General features: G+C 51.3%; 1 protein-coding gene across 14 annotated transcripts in view; it reads right to left on the bottom strand.

Moving 5' to 3' along the window:
- Nucleotides 1–1,590: 1,590 nt before the first annotated feature.
- Nucleotides 1,591–14,142, bottom strand: part of EZH2 (enhancer of zeste 2 polycomb repressive complex 2 subunit) — a 57,078-nt gene continuing 44,526 nt past the window's right edge. For 11 of the 14 annotated variants that reach the window (XM_069587026.1, XM_069587036.1, XM_069587033.1 and 8 more), the window contains 12 exons: nucleotides 11,364–11,455; nucleotides 9,756–9,996; nucleotides 8,928–9,097; nucleotides 8,306–8,400; nucleotides 7,597–7,637; nucleotides 7,180–7,305; nucleotides 6,309–6,487; nucleotides 4,738–4,833; nucleotides 4,091–4,172; nucleotides 2,964–3,044; nucleotides 2,763–2,847; nucleotides 1,591–1,915 (listed from right to left, as the gene is read on the bottom strand). In XM_069587026.1, the coding sequence (XP_069443127.1) occupies nucleotides 1,855–1,915; nucleotides 2,763–2,847; nucleotides 2,964–3,044; nucleotides 4,091–4,172; nucleotides 4,738–4,833; nucleotides 6,309–6,487; nucleotides 7,180–7,305; nucleotides 7,597–7,637; nucleotides 8,306–8,400; nucleotides 8,928–9,097; nucleotides 9,756–9,996; nucleotides 11,364–11,455 (1,349 nt within the window). In that variant the 3' untranslated portion in view covers nucleotides 1,591–1,854. The remainder of the gene's footprint in view (nucleotides 1,916–2,762; nucleotides 2,848–2,963; nucleotides 3,045–4,090; nucleotides 4,173–4,737; nucleotides 4,834–6,308; nucleotides 6,488–7,179; nucleotides 7,306–7,596; nucleotides 7,638–8,305; nucleotides 8,401–8,927; nucleotides 9,098–9,755; nucleotides 9,997–11,363; nucleotides 11,456–14,142) is intronic. The other 3 variants (XM_069587031.1, XM_069587032.1, XM_069587030.1) reach the window with 1 other exon arrangement.

The raw sequence follows: 14,142 nt of genomic DNA on the forward strand, positions 1-14,142 counted from the left end.
GATCCAGACAATACTGAGAAATAGGAAGCAGTTTCTAGGTAGAGGATTACATTTAAAAAAAAATAAACTTCAAAATGTTGATATTTTGTCGTGCAGAATGATGTGATGGCGCCTTCAAATTAGCCTGTGGCAGTTAGTCGGAGTTCAGGCTGCTGCCTGTACTTGGACGTCAGGACTGTGGTCAGACGTGTGGGTCTTCGTAACCACTGGGGAAAAGCTTAGGGACCACAGACACTGACCAGCTGGACAGCCTGTTGGGCTCTTTCTCCTCAGTGGACAAGGTGTGAGCTCCCTAAACCATGGCAACCGTGACTGCACCCGTATCCTGATGCTTATGCATCCGCTGATGTGGACACTCATTCCGCATAGCTCTCCTTGGTTCCCCCCCGTTGGGGAACTAAACCCACCAAGCTCAAACAATGTCAATTACTACCTCAGTGGGAGAGCGAGGGGAAGAGAAAAAAGCACATAGTTAAACTTGGTGTTCTGTGTGAACTGAGTACCTTGTGTCAAGCTCTTTCTCCCCCCCACTCCAGGTAAAAGAACAAGTCCAGCTGACGAGCTAAGGATGCTCTCGATCACGTGAGGTGTGGCTGTGGCTGCAGGCCAGGATTTCTGGTCAGGATCTCCGCATCCGTGAGGTCAGTGGACTGGTTCCTGGAGGTACGCTGCCTGTCGAGGAATGAAAGCCCGCTGTGCGAAGCGCACACACCGGGCGGTGCTCCCAAGCCCCGCCCTCCATCAGGGCAGCTGCTGTCTTCTGCTGCCTCTGGTCACATGACAGGGAACAAACGGGCTTCACGGGCGCCACGTGCCAACGGTGGCACGTGGCGATCGGGCAAGCTTGGGGGCGTAACTGGTCAGTGACACCTCCTGGGTATAGCACAGAGACCAGGGGTCTCAGCAGGTGGCAGGGAAGATGAGGGGACACAGGAGACACACACGTGCAGCTTTCCACTGCCAAAGCCAAGGGTGAATAAACTGTATCCCAGGACTCAGGTCACAGGGCTTGTGCATCAAGACAGCAGAAACCAGCCTCATCCATGTTTGCGTAACTGGAAAGGAAGGTGTTTTATCTGAGCTTCCCATTCATGCTACAAATCAGTGGAAACTTACTGATCGCTGCCGCCCTGGGCACTCCTGCCACTGCCCAGCTTGAGGAGCAGCTCCGTTTCCCGGGACGGTAACAGTGTTTCTTACTCCTTTGAGATTTAGAAGTAGTCTGGTTGTCCCCGTCACATTTCTGAAGGGCCGTATCTAGTGGTATTTAGAGCTAGGTTGCAGGAATTGCCTGTCGTTTTGGAGAATGAGGTTCAGAGGGCGGGCACCTGCAGGCCTCGGCACCGGGACGCACCGCTTGCACCCTGGTCTCGGATGCAAGCAGTAAACACTTACTGGGTCCTCGTCTCCTTAGCCAGTACGTGTGGTATATGATAACGTTTGCAATAGTAGTTAATTTGCCTAATACAGGCTATATGTGTTACACCCAGATTCCCAGGATGGCTTCTGACAAAGCAAAGGGGTGCCCATCCCTCAGTCCTTTTCTAAAACCAGCTGGGGAGGCGGTGTAACACATGACAAAGACGAGGAGAAGTTCAAGTATTCTTTATTCAAAGTTGAAAAATGTACCACACTGCATTATTGCAAAAATTCACTGGTACAAAACACTTTGCAGCTGGTGAGAAGGCAATAAAAAGTTGATTTTTTTAAACTCATTACTATAAATTATTCTTACAGTACTTTGCAGATTCAGAATTTCAAACTGCATTTTCCTTTTCTAAATCGCCCACAGTACTCGAGGTTCCTGAAGCTAAGGCCGCTGTTCCAAGAGGAGGGGGGAGGAGGTAGCACGTGTCAAGGGATCTCCATTTCTCTTTCGATGCCCACATACTTCAGGGCGTCGGCCTGGCTGTATCTGAAACAGCGGGAGGAACAGGTGAGCGCCCTGCAGTGCGGGGTGAGACCCAGCCCGCTCGGCAAGGCACACGCGAGCCCGTTACTGCTGCCTGCACAAAGGAGCCAAGCTGGACAGAACTGGCAATAATGCCCCTTCCCCAGCCATCCCCCTGCCCCTGAAACCAACTACCCAGGAAGGCAGGCCCGCAGAGGGCACCGGTGTTGAGGCCAGACACAGGGAGTGCAGAGAACCTTAGTGAGCGGGCCAGAGCCAGCCACGGGCCCCCTGAAGCCAGGATAGCACAGAGGCAAGAAGAGATAGATGCCTGCGATTCTTCCCACCTGGTGAGCCCTACGGGTCCCCCAAAGAAAGGTGCTCCACCCAGCTGCTCCTCCTGGGAAGATCTGTGTTGGAAACAGCTCCACACAGGCCCCAGTTTAAGACAATTCTACACAGAATACCAAGCTTCTCGATGGGATGTATAGTCAGCCACAGGATTTGTTCAACTAAACATTCCTCTGACTATATTTAAATATTCTATAACTTGTCAATTTTCCCCAGAACTTGACAGTATAAACTGCCAGCCGGATGCCCAGCGGCATAACCACCCCCCGGGAGCCTGTGCTCAGCACCCTGAGGGCAGGCACTGACCCTGAAGGTAAAAATGGAGCTTTCTGCGTTTTTTCAACTTCTAAAAAGCATGACTTTATACTGGAAATGCCATTGCCCCAGCAGTACACCCTAGCTCCCAGCACCGCCCACAGTAAATCACCAGCCCCGGATGGAAGCCCAGCCCAGAGCCCGAAGCCAGCCTCTGGCCAGAGCTCAGCGTCCAGGCAGAAAAGCCCTCAGACTAGAAACCAACCTGTAATCGAAAAACAGCTCTTCACCAGTCTGGATGGCTCGCTTAGCAAAAATCCCTATCCTGTGATCGCCGTTGACCATCATCACTGCAAAGAGAGGCGTGGGGTCAAGGCATCGGTGAGGACGACCTGGGATGGGAGTCTGGTAAGGAGCCCAGAACCACTCACAACGCCCTGCGGGGACTCCGCCTCGGAGCACTTACCTTTTGCATAGCAGTTGGGATTTACTGAGTGATTTGCAAAACGAATCTTGTTACCCTTGCGGGTTGCATCCACCACAAAATCTAAAGAGAAAAAAATAAGCATAACCCAGCAAACAATTAGTTTTAAATCAATAAACACAAGGTTATTGTGATTCTGTAAAAATATAAGTGGTTACTGTTCTTTAGAGTTTGCCTTCAAAAGCAAGTAAATCATTCAACCTGGTTCACTGCTAAGAAATGACCTCTGGAAGAAAATGCTGCCCCTAGATTAAAATAAAATTCTTCCCAACATCATAATAAGTGTCTTCAAATTAGTTTTTTTTCATGTTACTGGTTATGGAACACGCAGACCACTTGTTCCCACTGGTTTCAGTGGCGAGACCCCCGGAGTAGCACGGGTGTGGAGTGGGGACCTGACTGACCCGACCCCTTCTCCCAGGATCAGGGTCTGCACGCGCATGTCCCTGTCAGTCCTCGGGACCCCCAGGGAAGCTGAGGAGGTGCTTCACAGGGCAGGGCTCCAGGCCCTCCCAGGAGAGAGGCGCCGACTGGTAGCCGTGGCAGGAGGGACGCAGAAGGAGAGCCAAGGACGGCTCAGAGCCCGGGGCCACCGCGGCCCCTCCCTGCACACCACAGGACCCCCCACGCCACGCATTACACTCCTCCAACCTGGGGGAAAGTCTCTCAGTCATGTCCGACTCTGCGACCCCATGGAATGTAGGCACCCCCAAGGCTCCTCTGTCCAGGGAATTTTCCAGACAAGAGCACTGGAATGGGTACCATTTCCTTCATCAGGGGATCTTCCCAACCCAGGGATCGAACCCAGGTCTCCCGCGTTGCAGGTGGATTCTTTACCATCTGAGCCACCAGCGAAGCTCAAGAATACTGGGGTGGGTAGCCTTTCCCTTCTCCCAGGGATCTTCCCAACCCAGGTCTCCCGCACTCCAGGTGGATTATTTACCATCTGAGCCACCAGGGACGCCCTCCAGCAAACAGCCTGTTCCTAAGCCCAGCCCCCTTCAAACAGCTGACACCGGGGACCCCTCGTGTCATCTCTGCTGCTTCCGCCCCTGGAGGGACCTGAGGCGCAACCTGGGACCCAGAGGGGCCCTGGGCCCGCAGCGTACCGTTGTTCAAGTTGAACAGAAAGCTGCACATGTACTTGTCGTACACTTTCCCTCTTCTGTCTGCTTCATCTTGAGAAATAATCTGAAAAGACAGACACGGGGTGAGGGGATTCACGATCAGGTGAGCCTGGCAGACACCCAGCTCGTCTGCAACGTTTGGGACCTTGATGACACTCAGCAGAGGGTCACTGGCCAATTTCTTTGTCAGAGAACAGTGGTGTTTTAAGGACTCTGACTTAAAAATACTTCCACAGCTTTAAAGTAACCGCCTGGAGAACGTGAGTAACCTTAGTCTTTTTTACTTGGTACAAAATGCAGCCAGCCCCAGGGTTTGCCCTAACTTAACCTAGAAACGATGCTTTAGTTTATCAGTTAGGCTATGGATTAAATAGAGACTCGTCGTTATAAAGTTCTTGTTGTCCCCCTCGTTCCCAGGTGATAAAAAGCTGAATGTGACAAGGACTGAAGCGGTGTAGCTTCCACGCAAACCAAACCCACGAGTCTCAGCTGAAAAGGTATTTATATTCATCTCTAATCAAACCCAGTACACCTGCCCAATGAAAGTCAGTCCAAACCACATTACAGGTGACACCACGTGAGCAGTGGCCATCCCACTGTCTGCGACTGACTGGGGGGCCCGGCCTTACCTCTCCACAGTATTCCGAGATGAATTCATTTTTCTGTACAGGGTCTTTGATGAAGATCCCCCAGCCTGCGACATCAGACGGTGCCAACAGTAAATGCTAGAGAATAAACACAGTCGTCAAAGAAGAACACGGCTGCACAGATTAGACCACAGGATGAACCGGGGTGACTCAGCCACAGAGGGGTGTGGGGGTCAGCATCCCCCGTGTGACCGGAGGGGCCGACAAGCTGCAGAAGCCACGTTTTGTTTTTTTGTAAACCCAGTACAGAGCCTAAGTGTCTGCCTCACAGGAAAACGGTGTCGCCTGAGCTGATGGCCCTGATCTGGTCCGCATGTGCATCCCCAGCTGCCCTTCAGCCTTGAATCCCCGACTCCACCGGCAGCTTCACAGGCCGTCTGCCCCCCCCCCCACGTCCCCTGGGCCAGTCGCCGCCCCGCCTGGTGGGTCACCAGCCCTTTTTCCCCTCAAAGCGCTGTCCCTCCTTCCAGGGCACTATTCCACAGCCCTTCCTCACGACTGCACAGAACCCCAGGGGCCAGCACTCCTGTGCTCAGCAAGGTGATCACCGCTGTCAATTTTACAGATAGACCGTGTTTGGGAACTACGCCCGAAGCCCTGCCTTTTCACCAGGCTGACTATCATGCTTTCATTCCACATTGCTTATGTCTTTAAAGGAGACTCCCTGATCCCCAGGTTCCTGAGCTGTGCTTTGACCTGGCCTACGCTCCCGTCAGGGCAATTAACCAAGTGCCTCCTTGACCAGCAAAATACTGTTAAGCAAATGAAACCTAATTGGTAAAAGAAATATCTACAGAGTTTTCTGTTTGAGGAGGTAAAAGATGTCCAGAAAGATGACAAAGGAGGGTTTTGTTGTACAAGAGAGGAGGTTTAGGACTGGCGGAGAAATGAGTTTTCAGGGCTGAATGGGGGTCCATGGGCAATGCTGTCCTCACTGTGACGTGAGGACCTGGAGTAAAGCCGTCTGAATGCCTGCTAACATCACAGACAAAAAAAGTAAAGCCAGTGCCATACATGATTTCTGGCAGAGGTGCCAGAATTTCTGACAACAGTGCCATCTCAGCTACACTGCACGCTCAGTCAGGGCCCTAGGAGCTGACTACGCCGCACGCAGCTGGGGACCGGGGCTAAAATGCCTGCTCGGAGCCCGGCTCCTTTCCTTCTGAGTCTCAGAACTCTGGGCTTAATGATTATTCCTAATTCACGGAGTCAGGACAACTAAGGAGTTAACACACAAAAGTGCTCAGGTCAGTTCGGTCCCTCAGTCATGTTTTTGCAACACCACGGACTGCAGCACGCCAGGCCATCACCAGCAAACTCCTATCCATCGAGTCGGGGATGCCAACCAACCATCTCCTCCTCTGTCGTCCCCTTCTCCTGCCCTTAACCTTTCCCACCATCAGGGTCATTTCCAATGACAGGTCTTTTTTACTGTCATCGCCTCCCCTAAAAAACTAAGCTAGCTAACCTAGAACGTGCTGGGAGTCTCGTACGCTCAGCAACAAACCCCCTGGTTGGGACAGTTAGTCCCTCCCTGCAGCACCCGCTCCTACCTTCTTGGAGCCCCGCTGGATGCTACAGTTCTTGCAGGACACATTCTTGCTGTCCCAGTGGTCGGCCGCGCCGCAGGTGAGGCAGAGGTCGGGGTCGCACTCGCGGACGGCCAGGTAGCACGGGCACTGCTTGGTGTTGCACTGGGCTTTGCAGCGGCAGCCGGGAAAGCGGTTCTGGCCTTCAGAGAGACGCCCCTGTCAGGCGAGCGCGGCCCGGCGCCGGGCCCAACGACCGCCCCGAGCCTCGCGGCCCCTGTGCTCGCCCACCGTCGCCACACAGGCGCGGGAAGAGAGCAACGTCAGGGCCGTCCACACGGACCCCGACCACCGCCTTCCTGCTTCGCCACTGGAGCGAGAGGCGGTCTGCGTACTTAAAGTGCAGCGATCGCACGCGCGGGGAGGCGGGCTCGGGACCGCGGGGCACCCCGGGCTCTCAGTCAGGGCTCTAGGGGGCTCCCTGCCGTCCAGGCTTCAGTGCACAACTGCCGACCTCACCCAGATGCCATTACAGGCCTTCTCTCTCAAGAGCAGACCCACTAACTCATGAGAATCTCTAGTGTCCGGAAAGTACTGGGGAGCCATTTCTAGATTTGCCTTCCATTCTGTGCCAACTTTACTATGATTCAAAAGTTAAATGATCAAAGACAATACAAAGTTCCTTTAATCCATGCTGGCCTCACCTGCCCGCCTATGTGCCTCAGCCAGGCAGACTGGCTGGGCTCCACACAGGCTTGTGGCGCGAGTGAGTTTCCCAAAGGAAACACCACAGGGGTTGCCATGATGCCCTCGTGTTGACTGAAGTTAGTTTTAAATTCCTGACCAACAGTCAATTTACTTCTCACGCAATGACATCAAGACAACAAGTACTTACACTCTGAACTACACTGACAAAACTTTTCACAAAAATTTTGTGCTATCACACAGGGGCACGAGCTGTCGCAAGGCTGCCGCGGGTGGTCACAGGGTTGATAGTTGTAAACGTGGTTGGAGGAGCCGTCTGCACAGACAAGAGCACGCGTCAGTCCCGGAGCCGGAGGTGGCCACACGCCCGGTAGGCACACGCACCCCGCCCCCACCCCACCAAGAGCCAGGGAGCCCCCGGGCACTGTCACACCTCAGTCCGGCTCCCAGAGTTCTCCTCTAGCCAACAGGTGGCCTCCGTCTAAACTGGCTTAATGCACAAAGTCAGGTCTATCTGAACATCCCAAACTCTAATCCAGTTAGTATTCTAAGACACGTGAGGAGGAGGCAGCGAGTTAGTAAGGAGGCTGAATGGAAAGATGCTAACCCTTCTTCAGCTGGATCTTTCTGCAGTGTGCGGCCCACAACCTGCAAAACACAAACGACACCACCCTCGTGACCTGGGCGCACGTGGAGCAGCCAGCCTGCCACGGGCCGCGGCACATTCTCTGTGGAGGGTACTAACACAGCACACTAATTTCTGGAATCTTTAATCATTTCAATTGAGCTATCTGGGAAGAAATAAATAATCCAAACAGAAAATGCAAAAGTATCTACTAAAGCTAAGTTATTAAATTACTTATCAAAGAAATGTAATATGAACATGCAGACCACTTCTGAGGTAGAATCTAAGTGTTCCCTTACCCAACACCCAGCTATGCTTCTCTCTAAAAACCCTGGAGGTTACAACAGTGCGTCCGGGCACTTTCCATGTCTGCGCAGGCAGTGGCCTGCCACCCTCACCGCCCCGCCACCCGCTCCGCCAGGGTGATGGCGGGGTGGCCGTGAAGAGTATCGGAGTCAACGCCATACACCCAGCAAACCCGGGCTCTGGCGCTCACAGGCTCCCAAGACACACCACAAATGCTCATGCCTTTACTGCAGAGGCTACTAAATAGTTCTCCAAAATGAAAATGTAACCTTGACTATGACTCAACACACCAAACCTACAGACCAGCCGCTGGGTCTCAGGCAAACGGCAGCAACGGCCTGAGGAAGCCAGCCAGGCCACCCCGGCCTCCCCCCGGGGCGCTCACCGGTGTTTCCTCTTCTTCTTCCGGGGAGGAGTGTCCACGTCCTCAGCGGGGGCCGGCGCGATGACACTGGATTCTTTGACTCGAAACTCGTACACCTGGCGGGGAAGCACAGCCACATGCCATGAGGACCGTCTATGTGAGCAACCGGTCTCCCACTCGTTCCCACACACACTCCACTCTGTCCCGTGGCGCTGCTGCGGTTACTCTCTGTTCAAATCACGAGTCAAAGTCGCTCAGTCGTGTCCAACTGTTTGCGACCCCATGATCTATACAGCCCATGGGATTCTCCAGGCCAGAATACTGGAGTGGGTAGCCCTTCCCTTCTCCAGGGGATCTTCCCGACCCAGGGATGGAACCCAGGTCTCCCGCATTGCAGGCGGATTCTTTACCATCTGAGCTAAAAGGGAAGCCCCAAGAGTCATAAAGCTACATCTAAATTCTGGTTTTTGAAACCCACTGCCACCTGCCTGCAGCATCTTTCAGTTCCCTCTCAGCAGAAAAAAAAAAAATTCTTTTCAGATGAACAGGAACTTGATAGCCAGGAATGTTCCTAGGTCTGGACAGTGCCCACATGCTTGTCTGCTTGAAGGTCTCTGCTGGTGGCTTTCTCGGCCACGCTCACCTGTCGACATGTTTTGGTCCCGATGAGCCTGGCGATGGCACAGAAGTTGTCGTAGTAGGTGCCGATGAGGACCCTGAACATGGAGGCCTCGGCGCCGCTCCACTCCACATTCTCGGGGGGCTCCGTGTTGGGCTTCATCTTTATTGGCGTTTGACACCGAGAATTCGCTTCTACAAAACCAAAGTTAATAGGCATTGCTCAAGAAGTGGCAAGTGGAGGAAGGGAGGGAGGGAGGCATGGAATGGCAGTTAGAGAAGAGCATTAGGATGCAGAGCTCGGGTGTGCTTCAGAAAACAGGCAGTGAGTGATGTGTGCGAATGCACTAAGGCTAGAAACTATCAGGAAGCTCTTCCCATGGAGACACGACAGCAGGCTCCCCTGAACACAGTCTTCTAAAATGAGAGCAAATGGGGTTCCGCGGCTGCTGTTCATGGTAGGATGCAAAGGGCTGAAAGGACAACCGGGAACGTACTCGTCAGGAGTTGGGCTGCCTTCTCTTAACCAACGCCACCCACCCGCAGACCATCAAGAACGGTCATCTGAATGATCAGATTTCTTTATGCGCTGCCTGAGAAAACTGGCAAAAGGAAAACCACCCAGAGTGTGAGAATACACTGGATCCTCAACCTTCAAATAACCTGCACGGACACCACCACAGGTGAGCGCTGGGTGCAGGGCAAAGACAGCAGCAGGGAGCCCCCAGCCCTGCTCCTGGGGGTCTCACCACGCTGGAAACTAACGGCTCAGCAGAGCACCCAGCCCCCGGCACAGCGCGGACCAAAGCAGCCCAGAGCCCCACAAGCAGCAGGGGCCTGGCCGCAGCCTCACCCGAGGAGCTCGAGGTCTCGTCCTTCTTCTCCTCCTCATCCTTGTCGTTGCTCTCCCCACCAGTCTCGGCCCCCGCCTCCCGGTCACTGTCCGTGTCCTTCGACTCCAGCACATTGATGGTGGGGGTGCTGGGCCTGCTGCTGTTGTTGGGAAGCCGGCCTCTCCGGCGGCCCCCGGGGCGCTTCGGGGGGGTCTTGATCCGCTCGGCGGTGAGGGCCGCAGCGAACTCCTTCGCTCCCTCCTACAACAGCAAGAGCGGAGACATCAAAGTCAAGTTCTACAGCTCATTCTGGCAGAGGAGGAAGGAAAGGATTGGGTAAGCATGTTAGTCAGACTTATCAGTATCTGCTTTTCACAGGCAGTCACATCTAAAGACAATCATCTTCCTATCTGCTTTCCATGGTTTGAAGATTTGAGAAAGATAAATATGGCTTCTACAAACTCAGGCAAGACAGTTCTGTATTAACTGAGATTAGGAGTTAAAATACAGAATATATTTTAGGAAACACAGTCTATTTAAAAGTGAACTTTAAGAGGAGCCATACACCCAGTGTGCATCTAAAGTCAGCCTTTCCTGTCTCGGGACTTCGTAAGCTAACACTCGTTCATCTATGGTAGCATTGGAAGTATACAAGAAGAATACAAGACATACACGTGCTCCATCCGTCCCTTTTCTGCCCCCTTTTCCCTGTGAGGGATGCACAGCCCCAGGAAGACATGAAAGGCCCTTGAGGGACAGGCAGTGAGGGTCACAGTCTGCGCTGCCAGGCGCAATAACCCCATCTCGGAAAGTATACAACAACGGTAAGAGCACGGATTATAGAGACCACAGACACACTTTAGGTGAGCCAAATAAAATGCTGCCTTGTAAAGAATATTATACAACAGTGCTCAAGAATTCCATTTTTAGTGGCAATAGAAGGGAGAAGTTTGAGAGCAGCCAACAGTTTTATACTTCATTCTACAAAAACCAAATTGCTTAAAAATAGGATACCTTCTGTAGGTGCCATTCAATGAATCTTCTGTCCAAAATCCAACAGGCAATATATACCCACTTAGTTCCTAGGTAGGAGTGGCTTGGTTCAAAGAGGGGAAATGGTAAAAATAAGATAGTACCCATAAAAAGCAACTTTTCTACCTCATATTTTCCTACACCCTTACCTTCTCTCCATCATTACAAAAAAAAAAACACACCACACACACCCCTCATCTCTGGGAGCTACATATAATGCGCTAAACTACAGCAGGTCTGCACAGAAGGGCGATGGCTCTGAGCAAGGCTCGGACACTTCTGTGCTGCTGGGGTTTGGGCGGGCTCTCTGTGCTTCCCAAGCTCTAAGGTTGGCGGAAGCCACGAGAGTCTCGGATCCTAAAGACCTGCATCCACTGCTGAAGAGACTAACACTGGCAGAGAATAGCGCAAGGTAACAAAGGACTAGGATGTGCAGCAGGTACGAGCTCCCAAGAAACGTGGCTGAGAAAAACCTCTGCCTATCGTGTGGCCAGTAACAGTACGGGAACAGCAGCTTACCGCTGACTTCACAGATCTCACGAAAATTCAAAATTCAGACTTCTCCACTCCCTCCAGAACCCCCCGCACGTGCTTACCAAGTGCTGGTAACAGTGGGGGCCACAAGGCTTATTGTCGAGGGCCGTCTCTGTGTTCTTCCGCTTGTAAGTGTTGGGTGTTGCATGAAAAGCTGCAAAATAAACAGAAAACATCCAAACATAAAGTAAACTAGTTACTTTCTCATTCCTCCTGTTCCAAAGGAAAAAGTCAAGGACCATCATCACACTCCTGCTAACATGTGGCTCACCTTCTGGAGCTTCCTTCAGGCTCACTGCACACTCACCATGTATTCCCCTCAGCTCTCCCCCAGAACACCTGAGCTCTGATCATAAACATTTACTTGAGTCTTTAATGTCTCCATAGAAACAACTGATGTATCCTCCACACAGAAATCAGTTTCCTCTTTTCACCAGAAGAATCCTGACATCTACAACTTATTGATTTCTAAAGAAGTCAGCCCCTAGCTTGTCAAATGGGGGAACAGACTGGGACACCGCTTGTTAAAAACCTGGGTTCAAAGACAGTGAGGACAGCCTCGGAATTCTACAAGTCAGTTTCTACGAATCACACACAATTCAAGAACCCAGGGGGAGCCTGCAGTCAGCACTTCTGCAGGGAAAAACAGTAGTCAGATAAAACGGGTTTGGCAAGATATAGTGTTTGAAACTTAAGACGCCCAAATAACGTACCAGAGAGACTCACACTCCAGCACACTGGTGCCCTAACCAAGGATGGAAGCACAGCAGCTGGGCGGGACAGTCTGGGGTGCTGGCTTCCAGAGCACACAGGCAAACACCAGAAACGCCCCACCCAGAATCACACACGATGAGAAGTTATATGGATGAAAACAAGAGACGGATTCATGAAATAAATCACTCCAAAACATATATGTAAAAAGCCATACTTCTAGCCATAGAACTTAAACGGGAAATGACAGGCTGATGAGGAGAGAAGAGAAAGAAAGGACGAACAAAGTTATGCTTTTAAACTGGAAATTCAAGGCTCCAGTCCCAGGTCCCAGAACAAGACTGACACCATATGACTGATTTCACCCTGGACTGGCGCGGGTGAGGGCCCCTAAAATGTCAACATAAAGGCTGAGCACATGGAAGGTAGAGGCCACATAAGGGGAAGGAGTTACTTCAGGCCAGACACAAGGTCATCATGAGCCAAAGGCACATGCGGGCTTTGAGCCTGGATGCCTCCTCCAGTACATGGTAGGTTTAGAGACTGATATTTTGCCGCAGTTCATGGAAGAAGACATATGTGGGTCTGTACACCCTCATGTACACACACTCTGGTCTCGAGAGAGAAGGTGTCACTAAGTCAGGACTAAGTGACAGTAGATGGAGTTGCAAAAGAGCTGGACACGACTTGGCAACTAGACAACAAAAAGTTACAGCAACAGTCATTTTACTTGAGCTACGGGAAGAGAATCTGAAAGGAAATTAAAGAACAAAAGGAGAGTTATCGGACAGTTAGATAGAACCCTTTCTTTAAAATGTTGAGTTTGACCTTAGGTAATATAAATTTAATGCGATTCCAATAAACATACCTAGACTCTTTTTAATTTAGACAAACTGATTCTAAAATTTACATAGAAAAACGAAAATGGCCAGGAGACCTTGAGATGGCCAGGAGCCCCCAGACAGACAGCCTCAAGGAACAGGACCCTGGGATCAGAAGCAGAGCCCAGCCTCTGTGCTGACCAGGACCAAGTGCAGCTCCGGGCAGCCCCAGAGGGGCCTGCGGACAATGGTGGGGAAACAGCAGCCCTGGAGATGCGAGGGTGAGCTGGAGCTAAAGTCCTGACAGAGCAAACGCCAAATGGATCAAAGGGAGAAATGTTTAAAAAAAAATGTTTAAAACGTACTAAGGAAAAAGGTGAGACACCCTTTAAAATCTTGGAGTAGGGAGAGCCAAATGATACATTTAACTATTTCTAAATGTTTTGTTTTTTAACTTTGCTACAGGATTTTTACCAAACAAATGGGAAAAAAAAAAAAAAACACTGCAACTCATCACAAAAAAACTAATTCCCTGACTATATGAAGAGCTTCAGGATATCAAAAAGACCACCAAAGCCAAAAGGATAAAAATAGCTCAGAGAAAATAAAACACAAATCTCTTAATCATGTAGAGAAATGCAAATTACATTGTGCTAGAAACCATTTTACTGATTCAGTTAATAAGATCAAAGTGTTGTCTAACACACTCTAGTGGCTGGGCTCTGGGGAAACCGGCAGTGCCTCTCGGCTGATGGAGCTTTAACCTGGCAGATGCCCCCCATACGGCAGGCTGTGGGGCAGTGCCTGCACACAGTGGCCCAGGTTAACCCGCGCTCGTGGGGGAGAACGCACGGGCCCACCACGCAGGGCAATTCACCGTGCGCCGTTCCCATAGTGCTGACCTTCGGGGACAGGGTCTGACACGGAAGAGGACGGTGCAGCTGTCCAGACAGGAATAAATCTGCAAACCTGAGTCCAGAGGGGGAAAGCCTGAGCACGACGGCACCATGTGAACAGGGTTGCTGGAAAAAGAATGTGTGTGTACAATATTTGCCGGAAGAAACTACAGAAAGACACAGAAGAACTGGAAGCGGAAGGAGTTCCCTTACAAGAGAGTGAGGGCGGGGGCAGGAGCTGGGGAGACTTTCCTGGACAGCTTTGAATGCTATTCTGAAATGCACGTGTGTGAAGGATGACTTAAAAAAAAAATAGCTAAAAACACAAGCCAGGTGCTGTTATTTGAAGTATTTTTGCACATAGTAAGTAATAAATTTAATCCTCAAGACTGTTATTTCCATCATACAAAGAA

Source organism: Ovis canadensis, chromosome 4 (assembly GCF_042477335.2).
Source record: "Ovis canadensis isolate MfBH-ARS-UI-01 breed Bighorn chromosome 4, ARS-UI_OviCan_v2, whole genome shotgun sequence".
Lineage (NCBI taxonomy): Eukaryota > Metazoa > Chordata > Mammalia > Artiodactyla > Bovidae > Ovis > Ovis canadensis.